Source organism: Bos taurus, chromosome 20 (assembly GCF_002263795.3).
Source record: "Bos taurus isolate L1 Dominette 01449 registration number 42190680 breed Hereford chromosome 20, ARS-UCD2.0, whole genome shotgun sequence".
Taxonomy (NCBI): Eukaryota; Metazoa; Chordata; class Mammalia; order Artiodactyla; family Bovidae; genus Bos; species Bos taurus.
In genome coordinates this window covers 56332850-56349440 of record NC_037347.1, presented here as the reverse complement: position 1 = coordinate 56349440, position 16591 = coordinate 56332850, and the positions used below count along the sequence as shown (strand labels likewise).

Genomic DNA, 16591 nt, shown 5'->3' with positions numbered 1-16591 from the left:
GAATGTAACCTTTAAAAGTCCAGGTTTGATGCACGATACTGGATGCTTGGGGCTGGTGCACTGGGACGACCCAGAGGGAGGGTATGAGGAGAGAGGGTATGAGAAGGGAGGAGGGTTCAGGATGGGGAACACAGGTATACCTGTGGTGGATTCATTTCGATATCTGGCAAAACTAATACAATATTGTAAAGTTTAAAAATAAAATAAAATTAAAAAAAAAAAAGAAAGAAAGAAATCTCTCCGTAGATGGGCCTCAGAGCCAGAAGAAAAAAAGTGAAAATCCATAAAAGGACAAAAAAAATCAAGAAAATGAGAAATAAAAAAGCTTGAGCTCAGGTCTGCTTGTTTGTAAAGCCACATTTCTCCTCAGCCCTTAAGTGAGGAAGTCAAACCACTCTGCGTGACTTCTTTATGGAACAGAACACTCAGGAACAGAATGCACTCAGGAGAAGAAAGAGGTCAAATTACCCTTCACTACAAAGCCATCCCTGCTAATAAAGTCCAGGCAATCAACACGAGAACATGATTTATGGACCCACATCTCTAATTTGGCAAAAAAAAAAAAAAAACTAGAAATATAGCTTTTACTTAGAAGAACGGGAGGTTCTCAAAAAGGAAATACTCTCTGAAAACAAAAATAAACAGACTCAAACTGGAGGGAGTTTGGAAACTTCCCTGGTGGTTCAGTGGTTAAGACGCTGTGCTTTCACTGCAGGGGGCATGGATTTGATCCCTGGCCCAGAAACAGATCCTGTATGCCATGTGACGCAGCAAGAGGAAGGAAAAGACTGGAAGGATTTTTAAGGGACTGAGAGCGGAACTTACATAGATTTGGTTTCTCTTGTAGCGCTGGTACAAGTTGTGCATGATGGCACCCCCGTGGAGCTCTGTCAGGGTGGCCATGTCATCCACGCCCTCCTCATCCGTGGGCTGCATAGGCATCACCTTCTGGTGTGTAATTGTGCTCTGCTTGTACGTGAATACCTGATGAGGGGGAATGAATTCACAGCTTAATTATGGGCAATGAGCAGTTTCCACTGACCGTTTCCCAACTTACAATACAATCTCAGTTCAATACCGGCAAAAGGATCCTGAATCCACCAGCAAAAATCAGACTGCAGAGAACACTTTAATTTCCTTCATGCCACCTACCTATTTTTGTGCTAGGTCGCTTCAGTCGTGACTGCCTCTTGGACCCTAAGGACTGTAGCCCACCAGAGTCCTCTGTCAGTGGGATTCTCCAGGCAAGAATACTAGAGTGGGTTGCCATTTCCTTCTCCAGGGAATCTTCCCAACCCAGGGATGGAACCCACGTCTCTTCTGTCTCCTGCACTGGCAGGAGGGTTCTTGGCCACTAGCACCACCTGGGAAACCTCACCTAATTTTAAAGGTAGCAAATTATTTTGACAACTGACATTCGAAGTTCCAGAAGACACTGGTTCAAGTACTAACTCGCCTGTGGAAATCACAGAAATGATAACATTTTCAGTTTACTTTTCTCCCACTGAGGCAAAGCAGTAACAGTTAAGAAGCTGGCTGACCAACCTTTCAGAAAATAATTTGATTTCACTGTATAATATATTCAAGGGACCATGGGATATAGTTCAAAGCTTCCTAATAAAGCTCTGCAATTTAAGTGTTGTCACAAAATTCAGCACACAGTCTGTACATTTGTTCAGAGACTGAAACACAGTTTCTCAGGAAAGTCTGAAAAATATTCTCCCTTCTCAACTGATCCATTCTCAACTGAGATATACAAGCAGCATTCCTGTGATCTTTAGGAAAACAAATCCTCTCAGGTTTAAAATACAACTGGTTTGGGACTCCCTTAGCTGTTCAGTGGTTAAGGCACCACGCTTCCACTGCAGGGGGCACAGGTTCAATCCCTGGTTGGGGAACTAAGATCCTTCATGCAACGGGGAGCAGGCCAAAAAAAAAAAAAAAAAGTTAAATAAATTACAATTGGTTTGCTTGTTTGACAGCCTGAAAGTGAAAGTCGCTCAGTCGTGTCCAATTCTGCAACCCCATGGACTATACAGTCATGGAATTCCCAGGCAAGAATACTGGAGTGGGTAGCCTTTCCCTTCTCCAGGGGATTTTCCCGACCCAGGGATCGAACTGGGGTCTCCTGCGTTGCAGGCAGATTCTTTACCAACTGAGCTATCAGGGAAGCCCTATCTTGTTTTAAACTCCAAAACCAGTGGTGGGTGCTGCATATGTGCTGCTGTCCATTTGCTAAGTCATGTCCAACTCTTTTGCAACCTCATGACTATAGCCCACCAGCCTCCTCTGTCCATGGGATTTTCTGACCAAGAATACTGAGTGGGTTGCCATGTCCTTCTCCAGGGGACTTTCCAAACCCAGGGATTGAACTCACATCTCCTGCAATGGCAGGTAGGTTCTTTACCACTGAGCCACCAGGGAAGCCCATTGTATTGTGTACCGGAGACAACTCGGACACTGCAAGACTGATTATAGAACACACGTGGACTTCTAAAATCTACACACGGTTCTTTCATCACCATTGACTGGGTAGAGTATTAACTGCACCCATTCAGCTTCATGTGCTGACCGGTTTGACCAGATTTACAAACTCCGGAACATAAAACAATCATTCAATGATGGAGTCTATGCCCTATTTATTCACTGTATACTTTTATATACACTGAATAATCACAGAAAACTAATCAAACTGATCACATGGACCACAGCCTTCTCCAACTCAATAAAACTATAAGCCATGCCATGTAGGGCCAACCCAAGACAGATGGGTCATGGTGGAGAGTTCTGACAAAACATGGTCCTCTGGAGAAGGGAATGGCAAACCACTTCACTACTATGAACAGTATGCAAAGGCAAAAAGATAGGACACAAAGATGAACTCCCCAGGTCGGTTGGTGCCCAATGTGCTACTGGAGATCAGTGGAGAAATAATCCCAGAAAGAATGAAGAGATGGAGCCAAAGCAAACACAACACCCAGTTGTGACTATGACTGGTGATGGAAGTAAAGTCTGGTGCTGTAAAGAACAATATTGCATAGGAATCTGGAAGGTTAGGTCCATGAATCAAGGTGTATTAGAAGCAGTCAAACAGGAGATGGCAAGAGTGAACATCAACATTTTAGGAATCAGTGAACTAAAATGGACCGGAATGGGTGAATTTAACTCAGATGACCATTATATCTACTACTGTGGGCAAGAATCCCTTAGAAGAAATGGAGTAGCCATTATGGTCAACAAGAGAGTCTGAAACGCAATACTTGGATGCAAACTCAAAAATGACAGAATGATCTCTGTTTCCAAGGCAACTCATTCAATATGACAGTAATCCAAGTCTATGCCCCGACCAGAAATGCTGAAGAAGCTGAAGTTGAACAGTTCTATGAAGACCTACAAGACCTTCTAGAACTAACACCAAAAAAAGATGTCCTTTTCATTATAGGGGACTGGAATGCAAAAGTAGGGACTCAAGAAATACCTGGAGTAACAGGCAAATCTGGCCTTGAGTACAGGATGAAGCAGGGACAAGGCTAATAGAGTTTTGCCAAGGGAACACACTGGTCATAGCAAACACTCTCTTCCAACAACACAAGAGAACTCTACACATGGACATCACCAGATGGTCAATACCGAAATTAGACTGATTATACTCTTTGTAGCAGAAGATGGAGAAGCTCTATACAGTCAGCAAAAACAAGACCGAGAGCTGACTATGGCTCAGACCATGAACTCCTTATTGCCAAACTCAGACTGAAAGTAGGGAAAACCACTAGACCATTCAGGTATGACCTAAATCAAATCCATTACGATTATACACTGGAAGTGACGAATAGATTCAAGGGATCAGATCTGATAGACAGAGTGCCTGAAGAACTATGGACAGAGGTTCCTGACATTGTATAGGAGGCAAGGATCAAGACCACCCCCAAGAAAAAGAAATGCAAAAAGGTTGTCTGAGGAGGCCTTACAAATATCTGAGAAAAGAAGAGAAGCAAAAAGCAAGGAGAAAAGAAAAGATATACCCATTTGAATGCAGAGTTCAAAGAATAGTAAGGAGAGATAAGAAAGCTTTCCTCAGTGATAAATGCAAAGAAATAGAGGAAAACAATAAAATGGAGAAGTTTAGAGATCTCTTCAAGAATATGGGCACAATAAAGACAGAAATGGTATTGACCTAACAGAAACAGAAGATAGTAAGAAGAGGTGACAAGAATATACAGAAGAATTATACAAAAAGATCTTCACAACCCAGATAATCACGATGGTGTGATCACTCACCTAGAGACAGACATCCTGGAAGTTAGGGTTAAAGTGGGCCTTAGGAAGCATCACTATGAATAAAGCTGGTGGAATTCCAGCTGAGATATTTCAAGTCCTAAAAGATGATGCTGTGAGAGTGCTGCACTCAATATGCCAGCAAATTTGGAAAACTCAGCAGTGGCCACAGGACTGGAAAAGGTCCGTTTTCATTCCAATCCCAAAGAAAGGCAATGCCAAAGAATGTTCAAACTACTGCACAATTGCACTCATCTCACATGCTAGCAAAGTAATACTCAAAATTCTCCAAGTCAGACTTCAACAGTATGTGAACCGTGAACTTCCACATGTTCAAGCTGGATTTAGAAAAGGCAGAGGATCCAGAGATCAAATTGCTAACATCTGTTGAATCATAGAAAAAGCAAGAGAGTTCCAGAAAAACATCTACTTATGCTTTATTGAATATGCCAAAGCCTTTTACTGTGTGGATCATAACAAACTGTGGAAAATTCCTAAAGAGATGGGAATACCAGACCACCTTACCTGCCTCCTGAGAAATCTGTAGGCAGGTCAAGAAGCAACAGTTAGAACTGGACATGGAACAAGAGACTGATTCCCAATAGGAAAAGGAGTACATACACCAAGGCTGTATATTGTCACCCTGCTTATTTAACTTATATGCAGAGTAAATCATGAGAAACGCTGGGCTGGATGAAGCACAGCTGGAAACAAGACTGCTAGGAGAAATATCAATAACCTCAGATATGCAGATGACACCACCCTTATGGCAGAAAGTGAAAAGGAACTAAAGACCCTCTTGATGAAAGTGAAAGAGGAGAGTGTAAAAGCTGGCTTAAAACTCAGCATTCAGAAAACTAAGATCATGGCATGCGGTCCCATCACTTCATGGCAAATAGATGGGGAAACAATGAAAATAGAGACTTTATTTTTTTGAACTCCAAAATCACTGCAGATGGGGACTGCAGCCATGAAATTAAAAGACGCTTACTCCTTGGAAGAAAAGTTATGACCAACCTAGATAGCATATTAAAAAGCAGAGACATTACTTTGTCAACAAAGGTCCATCTAGTCAAAGCTATGGTTTTCCAGTAGTCATGTATGGATGTGAGAGATGGACTATAAAGAAAGCTGAGCGCCGAAGAATTGATGCTTTTGAACTGTGGTGTTGGAGAAGACTCTTGAGAGTCCCTTGGACTGCAAGGAGATCCAACCAGTCCATTCTAAAGGAAATCTGTCCTGAATATTCATTGGAAGGACTGATGCTGAATCTGAAACTCCAATACTTTGGCCACATGATGCGAAGAACTGACTCACTGGAAAAGACCCTGATGCTGGGAAAGATTGAGTACAGGAGGAGAACGGGATGACAGAAGATGAGATGGTTGGATGGCATCAGTGACTTGATGGAAATGAGCTTGAGTAAGCTCTGGGAGTTGGTGATGGACAGGGAGGCCTGGCTGCCCATGGGGTCACAAAGAGTCAGACACACTGAGCGACTGAATTGATTCTTTTCACTGATACTTTTATGTTTGTCCTTCAAATAAAACCACCAAGATGTAAAAGCAAAATGTAAACAACACAAAAAATGTTATCTACACAAGCTCGCATGTGTACATACATACAAAGTAACTTTCTTGAACGGTACCGGCAGATTGGGGAATTCTAATTTTCAATGTCAACCAGTTGTCTGAATATTCATCAGAAGGATTAATGCTGAAGCTCCAACTCTTTGGCCACTGATGCAAAGAGCCGACTCATTGGAAAGGACCCTGATGCTGAGAAAGACTGAAGGCAAAAGGAGAAGACTGCAGCAGAGGATGAGATGGCTGGATGGCATCCCTGACTCAACGGACACGAATTCGAGCAAACTCCGGGAGATAGTGAAGGACAGGAAAGCCTGCCAAGTTGCAGCTCACGGGGTCACAGAGTTGGACCCTAAACAACTTAACAACAACAAGTTGCCTGTAAGGAAACAAACAGCATGTTATCGCACAAGGGAATGGCACACGAAGAAAAGCAGAGGTACCAACCCAATGGTTCCATAAACCATGGAAAAAGGTGCCATGTTTCTTTTATGTTCCAGAGAAAAATGAACACTTCAGTGGTGCACTTCTGCCACATAAACCACAAGGGTCGGTCAGAACCAGTTCTGAGAGACTCTCGAGGCCAGGGCAGACCCCAGCCATCTCTTCTGAGGTCCAGCCACTTTCCCAGCTGTTTCCTGGGCCCAGGCACCTGCCAGGAAAAGTGCCGGCCCCAGCGGCCTCACCTCATAGGGAGGTGGCCCCCCACCGCGTAAGTGCCCCCTACGGGGTAGGACAGGTCTGGGGCCACTGAGGGCATGGAAGGGGGCTATGCCATAGCCAAGATGAGCAGGTATTAAAGGAAAATACCAAGAAATTCAAGAGTGTAGAAAAACACAGGATATCAGACCCTCATTTTAATTCATTAACATCATACAAGAAAGTCAAATACATTTAGGCTAACAGTAGCAGCCATCTTGGGCTTCATAGGTAGCTCAGCAGTAAAGAATCCATCTGCCAATGCAGGAGACACAGGTTCAATCCCTGGGTCAGGAAGATCCCCTGGAGGAGGAAATGGCAACCCACTCCAGTATTCTTGCCTGGAAAATTCCATGGACAGAGGAGGCTGGCAGTCTATAGTCCATGGGCGTCACCAAGAGTCGGACATGACTGAGTATACACCCCCTACAGCTGACACTTAAAAAATGATATCCATAATGACTAAGTATTTATGTCACATTAACATTCTGTTGCCTTTTTTCACACCCTGGGAACAGTAAGACAATGTATAGTCCAAGTAAGCAACTCAGAGCTGGGCACATGGTCTCTGAAAAAATGGTTACCACTGTAAATCGAGTCCCCACCTTAGCTCATGTGATTTCCTCGTATGTTTTCAGATACACGCATTATCAGATGTGGGCACGTGGCCCTTCCGGGAGTGGGACAATCAAGAGAATGAGTGCTATTCCTTCTCCTGACCTCAGAAAAAATCAGGATAGACCGTAACAGTTACATAAATAAGAGGTTATGTAGAGAAAAGAAATATCATGCCAAGACAGGGCTGCAGCTGATCAAAACAGTGATTATTTCAAAGAACAGTGGGTAAAGCAGAGAAAATGTATGTGTGAAGGAAAGACAGAGAGAACCACCCATTCAGAGATGGGTTAACATTTGCAAAGATTTTATAGTGATGCCTGGTACATTGATAAGTGTCTGATAAATTAACAAAGAAAATCCATACATTCAAACAAATATTTACTGATATGTTGTAAGCATTAGGAATACGGTGTATGTTCTAATAAGGGGAAGGAAAAAGTAGAAATGGACAAGTAAATATAACACTGTGCAGATGGTGATGAATATCTAGGAAGACATAAATGAGGGTAAAGGGATTAAGCACCCGGAGGGGTTACTTTATGTTGTGTTTAAAGACACCCTCACTGATCAGATAACATCAAAGTAGAAACCCTAAGGAAGTAAGGAATGGAATCAGGCTTCTGCATTCAGTGTGTTAAAGCATATTGGTTGAATAAATAGCTAATTTGTAAATATTTCAAAGGATTAATAAGATTCACAATCTTGTTCAAGAATTTTTAAGGAGAGCCCCTTGAACTACCAGAAGTCTTTCCTGTGCAACAACAAACGGTACAAGTTGCACAACTTTATCCCCAAACAGCAAAAAAGAAAATTTTAGGGCTAAGGAATGGAATTCTTTTTACAGGAATTTTTTGGGAACAAACAACAGCCAAAACGCAATAGCAATGTGAATTCCTCCAAACCCAACTCAAAACAAACTGAGTGACTTCAATGGGGCATATATTAGAAGAAAGGTGGTAAAGGTTAAGAAACGGGGCAAAGTATAGAAGATTAATAGACAGGAAATCAATTTAGAGAAAACGGGGCCTCAGAACAAATAGCTCCTGTTATAGAAATAAAAGCCACTGGTCACAAGATGGACTGGATTAAGCGTGGGAACAAAACTAAGGCCGCCCATCAACCCTACTGGGGCCTCAGAGAAGGTTTGCCCAACACTGGGTCTACCTCTGTATGAAAAATGAAAATCAAGTAGTTAATTAGTTTAAAAAAAAACAGCTGAGCCATTTTCAATCCCCTTTTAATTCTAGGAAAGTACACATATGGCAGGAAACCCTTATCAGGCTTATGTGCAAGTTTTTATAGTCTATAGGGGCTTCCCTGATAGCTCAGTTGGTAAAGAATCCACCTGCAATGCAGGAGACCACAGTTGGATTCCTGGGTTGGGAAGATCCCCTGGAGAAGGGATAGGCTACCCACTCTAGTATTCTTGGGCTTCCTTGGTGGCTCAACTGGTAAAGAACCCGCCTGCAATGCAGGAGACCTGGGTTCGATCCCTGGGTTGGGAAGATCCCCTGGAGAAAGGAAAGGCTACCCACTCCAGTATTCTGGCCTGGAAAACCACTGTATAGTCCATGGGGTCCCAAAGAGTTGGACACGACTGAGCAACTTTCACTTCATTTCACAGTGACATACATAGATTTCTCTTATTACAATTCGTTAGCAACCCCCAGTCACAAAAATCTAACTTTTCTGTTCAAAGAGGAAAAAAAAGAAAAAAGAAATCTTATCACGTCCTCTCCTGATGGACAGATGGGATAGACAGCGTTCTCAGTCTGGGCAACTTCATCTCCCATGAGCTTGGCATTTCTTCTAGAGAAGTCTTCAGTTTTGCTCTCCAGGGTACAGTTGGCAAGGTTTGTAAACATTTTTGGTTGTCACAACTGTGGGGGGTGGGGGGAAGGGTGCTACTGGCATCCAGTCGGCAAGGTCAGGAATGCTGCTATAAACATCTGAGAATTATCCAGCCCAAATGTCACGAGGACCAGGTGGAGATATCCTGGTCTAGGAATGCCCTGATGTGCCTTCCAACCAGATGTTTAGGTAGATACCAGGAAAAAATGATGAGTCAGCCAATGCCTGTAAGCAAAACCTTTCATTATACACAGACAAATCTTTTGGAAACAATTTTAAAGACAAAAACATTTAACTCAAAGGTCAGCAGGACAGTATTATATAATTTAGTTTTTGATTCTTATTTGACCCAAGTTAAGAAGGGTGATGGGGATGATTTACAATGATGATGGTCACTAAGCAGTGGAGTTTGCTTCTATTTGTTACTGTTTTGCCTTTTAAGAAAAATTTTTTTACTGGAGTAGAATTAATGGTTTTGAACTGTAGTGTTGGAGAAGACTCTTGAGAGTCCCTTGGACTGCAAGGAGATCCAACCAGTCCATTCTGAAGGAGATCAGCCCTGGGATTTCTTTGGAAGGAATGATGCTAAAGCTGAAACTCCAGTACTCTGGCCACCTCATGCGAAGAGTTGACTTATTGGAAAAGATTCTGATGCTGGGAGGGATTGGGGGCAGGAGGAGAAGGGGACGACAGAGGATGAGATGGCTGGATGGCATCACTGACTCAATGGACGTGAGTCTGAGTGAACTCCGGGAGTTGGTGATGGACAGGGAGGCCTGGCGTGCTGCGATTCATGGGGTCGCAAAGAGTCAGACACGACTGAGCGACTGAACTGATAGCTGATTTATAATGTTATGTTAGTTTCAGTGTACAGCAGAGTGAACCAGTTATACATATACAACTATCTACTCTTTTTTAGAATTTTCCCATATAGGCCATTACAGAATCCTGAGTAGAATTCCCTGTGCAATGGCAACCCCACTCCAGTATTCTTGCCTAGGAAATTCCAGGGACAGAGGAGCCTACAGTCCATGGGGTTGCAAAAAAGTTGGACGTGACTTACCGACTAAACAAGTGTGTATATATGAATCCCAATCTTCTAATTTATTCCTCCCTCACCTCCTGGTAACCATAAGCTTGTTTTCTACATCTGTAAGTATTTCTGTTTTATAGTTACAGATAGTATCATTTTCTAATTGTACTGTATTACAGTCGGACAACACTTTCCACATGATTTCCACCCTGTGTCCCTGACCCGGGGCTCTTGGACCTGACATTTCTGTGTCTGGGCCACTGACATGCCACTAGTCTCCCTGACATCGCCACCCAAATGTTACTTCTCAGAAGGCACCAGCTTCTGTGTGAAGGACACCCTGCCACCTTCCTCCTGATTCTATCACATGTGCTGCTGCTCCTGTGACAGTTTGTAATCACTTATCTATTATCTCCCTTGTTTCAAAACCATCTCACTCCCAACTCGGAAACCTCTGGTCAGTGTATTTCAACTCTTTGGACCACAACCTACAGGGAAAAACATGTGTTTTACACTGTGAAGTACTTACTATACACGTAGTTCACAAGGGTTTCGTAAAACACCATGAAGTTTGGTGCATGCCAGGACCTTCTCTTTCTTTTAAATGTCAGTTGTGACTCTCTAAACTGACTTCACACCTCACTAGAGAGAAGACTCAGTCTGGAAACTATAAAGGCAGGGCACATGCCTATCTCGTTTCTCAGCGACCAGCCTCTGCCCACCATAGAGACTCAATCAATATTGAATAAATGGTCCTGGCCTTCAAAATGGGTACAATACACAGGGAGAAGCAGTGCTGGGTAGTGACCAGACATGGCCTTGGAGTCAGACCTGGCTGGACTCTGTTTTCCTAGATCTATGATTTCATAGCCCAAGGGATAATGAGGCAGACACTTAACCTCCCTGGCCCGTGATTTTCCCCACTGATAAAGTAAGATTGGTGATGATAATTTCACAGAATTACTGTGAAAACTAAAAATAATGTGGTAAGTGTTAGTCAGTTGTGTCTGACTCTGTGACCCCATAGACTATAGTCTGCCAGGCTCCTCTGTCCATGGGATTCTCCGGGCAAGAATACTAGAGTAGGCAGCAATTCCCTTCTCCAGGGGATCTTCCCAACCCAGGGATCAAACCCAGGTCTCCTGCATTTCAGGCAGATTCTTTACCAGGGAAGCCCAAGAAGACTGGAGTGGATAGTCTATCCCTTCTCCAGCGGATCTTCCTGACCCAGGGATCAAACCAGGGTCTCCTGTATTGCAGGCAGATTCCTTACCAGCTGAGCTATCAGGGAGGCCTATAATGCAAAGAACAACGCTTTCCACCCTGTCTCCCTGACCCAGGGCTCTTGGACCTGCCGTTTCTATATCTGTCTCTGTGGCTATGCTCTTATGACAGGATGTAAAAGGAAGCCACTTGCTTAACTGAAACTCTGCCCTGACCTGTTCGGTGGCTGCCCCAAGGAGACTGGAGAAAGTATTTGGGACACAAAAATGTAAAGTCCGCTAGAAAGTTCCACTGGAATCTTATTAAAGGCAAAATGATACACGTCTACTCTCCTAGTGAGCAGGGGGAAAAAAATGGCACCAGCGCTTTGCTTTCAGCTCAAATTTGTCAGAGTAAATACATCTTAATTACACGGTCCAGGGGGGTAAAATGATCTTTCCATAAATAAAGATTCTGTTACTTTAACCTCCCCCTTGAGTTTGTGAGATGACTGACTTCTAATTATAGATAAAACAAGATTATTTTCTTTTTTGGAGACTCAAACTAGTTGTGAGATTAAGTCATTTAAACCATCAGTGGGTTTGCAATGCACAGTAGGGCGAGATGCATGGCATGTGGGTGTCAAACCAAAATAGCAAAGAGAGGTGGGCAGAGGCACTGGTATGTATTGAGCACTGAATGCACGCATCAGGCACATTTGATCCTCAGGGGCAAAGGAAACACCATTGCTCATTTGTTAAAGAAACCATTCAAGAAGATTCAGAGAAGTTCGGAAATCTACCCACAGCACAAAGCACAGTGAGCAGTCAATTCCTTGAGATCATGGCAAAGGCACGTCCCACCCTAGAGAGACACTAGGTCAGAGACAATCCCACCTCTGCCACTAACTGGCTGGGACTCCCTGGCACGTTCAGTGGAGTCAATGGTTACGATCCTTGGTCCTCTGGAAGAGAGGGGAGCAGAAAGCACGTGTGCACTGCCCTCCCAGCGTGCCGGGTTTAATTCTCTCACTTACCCCGTGATTTTCCGTTTGTTTACTCTCTCCAGTTCCCTTGGTCATTCATGCCAGGCTGTGAGCTGGACCCCAGGAATACAAAGATGAATTAAATGGTCTCTTTTCAGAGGGCTTATCGACCACCAAGGGATCAGAAAAATAAACAGGCAATCCTCACCGCGTGGTGGGGGCTGTCACAGAGTCAGATGGGAACTGGCCACGTGGGATGGCCCAGGGCCAGGCAAGAGCACACAGCCCAGGGCATCCGAGTAGCAGAGTATGGCTGGGAGGCGGGTGGAGGGCTTTCTGTCTGGAGTGGCCCTTGCCCTCTGACCTAAGGAACAGAGGGCTACATATGTAGCTAAGGAAAGGGGGGCAGACACTTGTTATCTATTGATCATTATGAACAAGTCAGTATCAAACATGACACTAAGATTGTCTTTTGAGAGACAAAAGAAGAAATCTCACTACAAAATGCAATTCAAGGAGATCGATTTTCTAGAAACTCCACAGGAAAGCAATGTGTGAATCAACGCTAGGAGTGATCAGTACACACACGGTTGTCCCCCAAATGGCCAGTGTGTCTTCCTGCTTTCATGTGTGCAAATATCACTAACAAATGCATCAGCGATGACAGGTACGACCCAGAGTCAGGAAGCTCCGGCTACCAGTCACTGACAGTCAGACTTAACCACTGAGCCCGAATCTTTCTGATGACACTGCAGAGTGTGCACGCAGGCGAAGAGCATTAAGAGTCCAAGAAGCCTAAGACAGCCAGGAAGCTAATTTGTGGACAGCACGTCTGCTCAGGCACCCAGGGAGCCTTGCCACACAAAATGAAAAAAAAATGAAGTCTCTCAGTTGTGTCTGACTCTTTGCAACTCCATGGATTGTAGCCCATGGAATTTTCCAGACAAGAGTACTGGAGCGGGTTGCCATTTCCTTCTCCAGGGGATCTCCTGATCCAGGGATCAAACCCGGTTCTCCTGCATTGCAGGCAGAGGCTTTACCTTTGAGCTACCAACCAGCAGACAAATGCAACTCACTCACTTGTCCTGGCAACTGCCTGCCAGCCAGGAAGCGTTCGTCGATCAGTCCTGTCCAACTCTGCAATCCCATGGACTGTAGCACGCCAGGTTCCTCGATCCAGACAAGAATACTGGAGTGGGTTGCAATGCCCTTCTCCAGGGGATCTTCCTGACCCAGGGATCGAACCTAGGTCTCTCAGATTGCTGGCAGATTCTTTCCTTACCATATGAGCCAGCACAGAAGACCCAGAGGATACCCTGGCCCTGGCCCTGGCCCCTCCCTGGTGAACCTCAGAGGAAAAGGTTAACAGTCACACTGACCTGGCATGGTTGTAAGAAATGACTAACACACACACACACACACACACACACAAGAACATATTACCATATTTACATATTAAGGATAATAAGATCTCCAATCAGAATTTATACACACATTGAGAATTGTGATTTTTATAGAAGAATTTAGTGTTTTTTTTTAGACATTAAGAAAAATTTTTAAGAAAATCATCTGCACAAAGAAAAGTCACACTTGTTCCAGCTGAACTAGGTTCTAAAGCTTTCTCGTAGCTGCTGCGACCACCCAGGCCAGTACCCAGAAAAGGACCACCTTCACGCTCCGTAGGTCAGTCTTTCCACATTGAAGAATTCAGCGTTCAGAAAACAATCACTATATTTTAATGTGTTTTCATTATAGAGTTACACTGAGTTATGGTAAGATAAATCTATGATGATATTAGACTATGCACACACACGGTATAATCCTAAGTTTTTTTTTTTTAAATACACACACAAGGACAAACACACAGGCACACACATACACACGTACACACCAGCAACTGTACTCCTGGGCATTTGCTCTAAATAAATGAAAACTTAATGTCTGCACAAAAACACACACATGAATGTTCACAGCAGCTTTATCTATAACAGGTGAAAGTTGAAAAAGATGGTCCCAGAAGGTTACATGCCGTATGATTCCATTTCTATTATATAAGATTCCCGATACGACCCAATTACAGCAAATGAAGGCCAGATTGGTATGGCTGGAGGCTAAGGAGGGGGTGGGGAGGAGACAACTTGCTGGATCCTCGTGCTGACGGAAAGGTTCTATATCGTGATTATCTCATATCCTGGCTGGGATACTGTGGTTCAGTTTTGCCGGATGCTATTATCAAAGGAAAATGGGTAAAAGGGTAACAGAATCTTTCTGAATAGTGCTTACAAATGCATGTGGATCTACAACAATCTCAGAACCAAACACTTAATTCAAAAAGAAAAAATTTAAATATGTGCCAAAAGCCTAGAAGAAAATAGATCACAACTCCAATAATAGGTCACAAACTTATAGGTGTTTGTGTTTTAATACTTTTCCATGATTTTTTTCTGTTTTCTAAACTTCTTAAACAATTTCAGGCTTAAAGAGAAATCAGTCCAATCAAAATTATTATTAATGAACATAACCAGATACATGTAACTAATTCAATGAGTCTTTGAAAAATGAGTACCGCAGAACTGCTTTCAAAAAATAACAAAAACAAAATGAAATAGTAAACCTCCTCCAAGGGTCACCAGCTACTGGAAAAAGAAAGGGCTTCCCAGACCCGCCTGTTTTACATAGAGTAAGTTCAGCCCTTTACACAGAGTAAGTTTCTGCAAGCCAAGAAGTGAGGATATGACAAAAGCCCAGTAATCCCAATTCTTGAGACAAACATTCGACAAGCTCTCACTTCCTCAGTTCCTTGCCTTCACAGGCAAATTCTACCAAAAGTTTAGAGAAGGGCTAACATGTATCCTGCTCAAATTCTTCCAGAAAATCGCAGAGGAAGGAAAACTCCCAAATTCATTTTACGAGGCCACCATCACTCTGATATCAAAACCAGACAAAGATGCCACACACAAAAAGGGAAATTACAGGCCAATACCACTGATGAACATAAATTCAAAAATCCTCAACAAAATTCTAGCAAAGAGAATCCAGCTCATTAGAAGGATCATACATTATGATCAAGTGGGCTTTATCCCAGGGGTGCAAGGATTCTTCAATACATGCAAATCAATGTGATATAGCATATTAACAAATTGAAAGCTAAAATTATATGATCATCTCAATAGATGCAGAGAAAGCTTTTGACAAAATTCAACATCCATTTATGATGAACAGTCTCCAGGAAGCAGGCACAGAAGGAACATACCTCAACAAATTAAGGCCATATAGGACAAACCCACACCAAACATTATTCTCAATGGTGAAAAACAAAGCATTTCCTCTAAGATCAGGGATAAGACAAGGGTGCCCAGTCACACCACTATTATTCAAAATGGTTTTGGGAGTCCTAGCCACAACAATCGGAAAAGAAAAAGAAATAAAAGGAATCCAGATTTGAAAAGAAGTAGACTCGGTTTGCAGATGACATGATACTATACATAAAACACCCTAAAGATGCCATCAGGAAATTACTAGAACTAATCAATGAATATAGCAAAGTTGCAGGATATAAAATTAATACATAGAATCCTTTGCATTCTTATACACTAACAATGAAAAATCAGAAAAAGAAATTAAGGAAACAATCCCATTCACCATTGTTAAAAGAATAAAATACCTAGGAATAAACCTACCTAAAGAGAAAAAAGACCTGTACGCAGAAAACTATAAGCCACTGATGGATGGAATCAAAGATGACACAGAGGAACGGATATTCAACCATGTTCCTAGACTGGAAAAAAAATCAATACTGTGAAAGTGACTATACTACCCAAAGTGACCTACAGATTCAATGCAATACCTATCAAACTACCAATGGTATTCTTCACAGAACTGGAACAAAAATTTTAGAGTTTGTATGGAAATACAAAAGACCTTGAAGAGCCAAAGCAATCTTAAGAAGAATGGAGCTAGAGGAATCAACCTGACTTCAGACTATAGTACAAAGCTACAGTCATCAAGACGGTATGAAAGAAAGAAAAGAGTTAGTTGCTCAGTCATGCCGAACTCTTTGCAATCCCATGGACTGCAGCGCACCAGGCTCCTCTATCCATGGGATTTTCCAGGCAAGGATATTGGAGTGGTTTGCCATTTCCTTCTCCAGGGGATCTTCCCAACCCAGGGATCGAACCTGGGTCTCCTGCACTGCAGAGAAACTCTTTACCGATTGAGCTGTATGGTACTGGTATAAAAGCAGAAATACAGACCAATGGAACAAACAGAAAGCCCAGAGATAAGCCCATGCACCTATGGGAACCTTATCTTTAACAAAAGAGGGATACAAAAGACTACACA

At 42.9% G+C, this 16591-nt stretch overlaps 1 protein-coding gene across 1 annotated transcript in view; it reads right to left on the bottom strand.

Moving 5' to 3' along the window:
• Positions 1-16591, bottom strand: part of MYO10 (myosin X) — a gene marked incomplete at its 5' end in the record, with an annotated part of 261542 nt that overhangs the window by 146382 nt on the left and 98569 nt on the right. Inside the window, 1 exon segment of the mRNA NM_174394.2 lies at positions 826-984. Within this exon segment, the coding sequence (NP_776819.1) occupies positions 826-984 (159 nt within the window).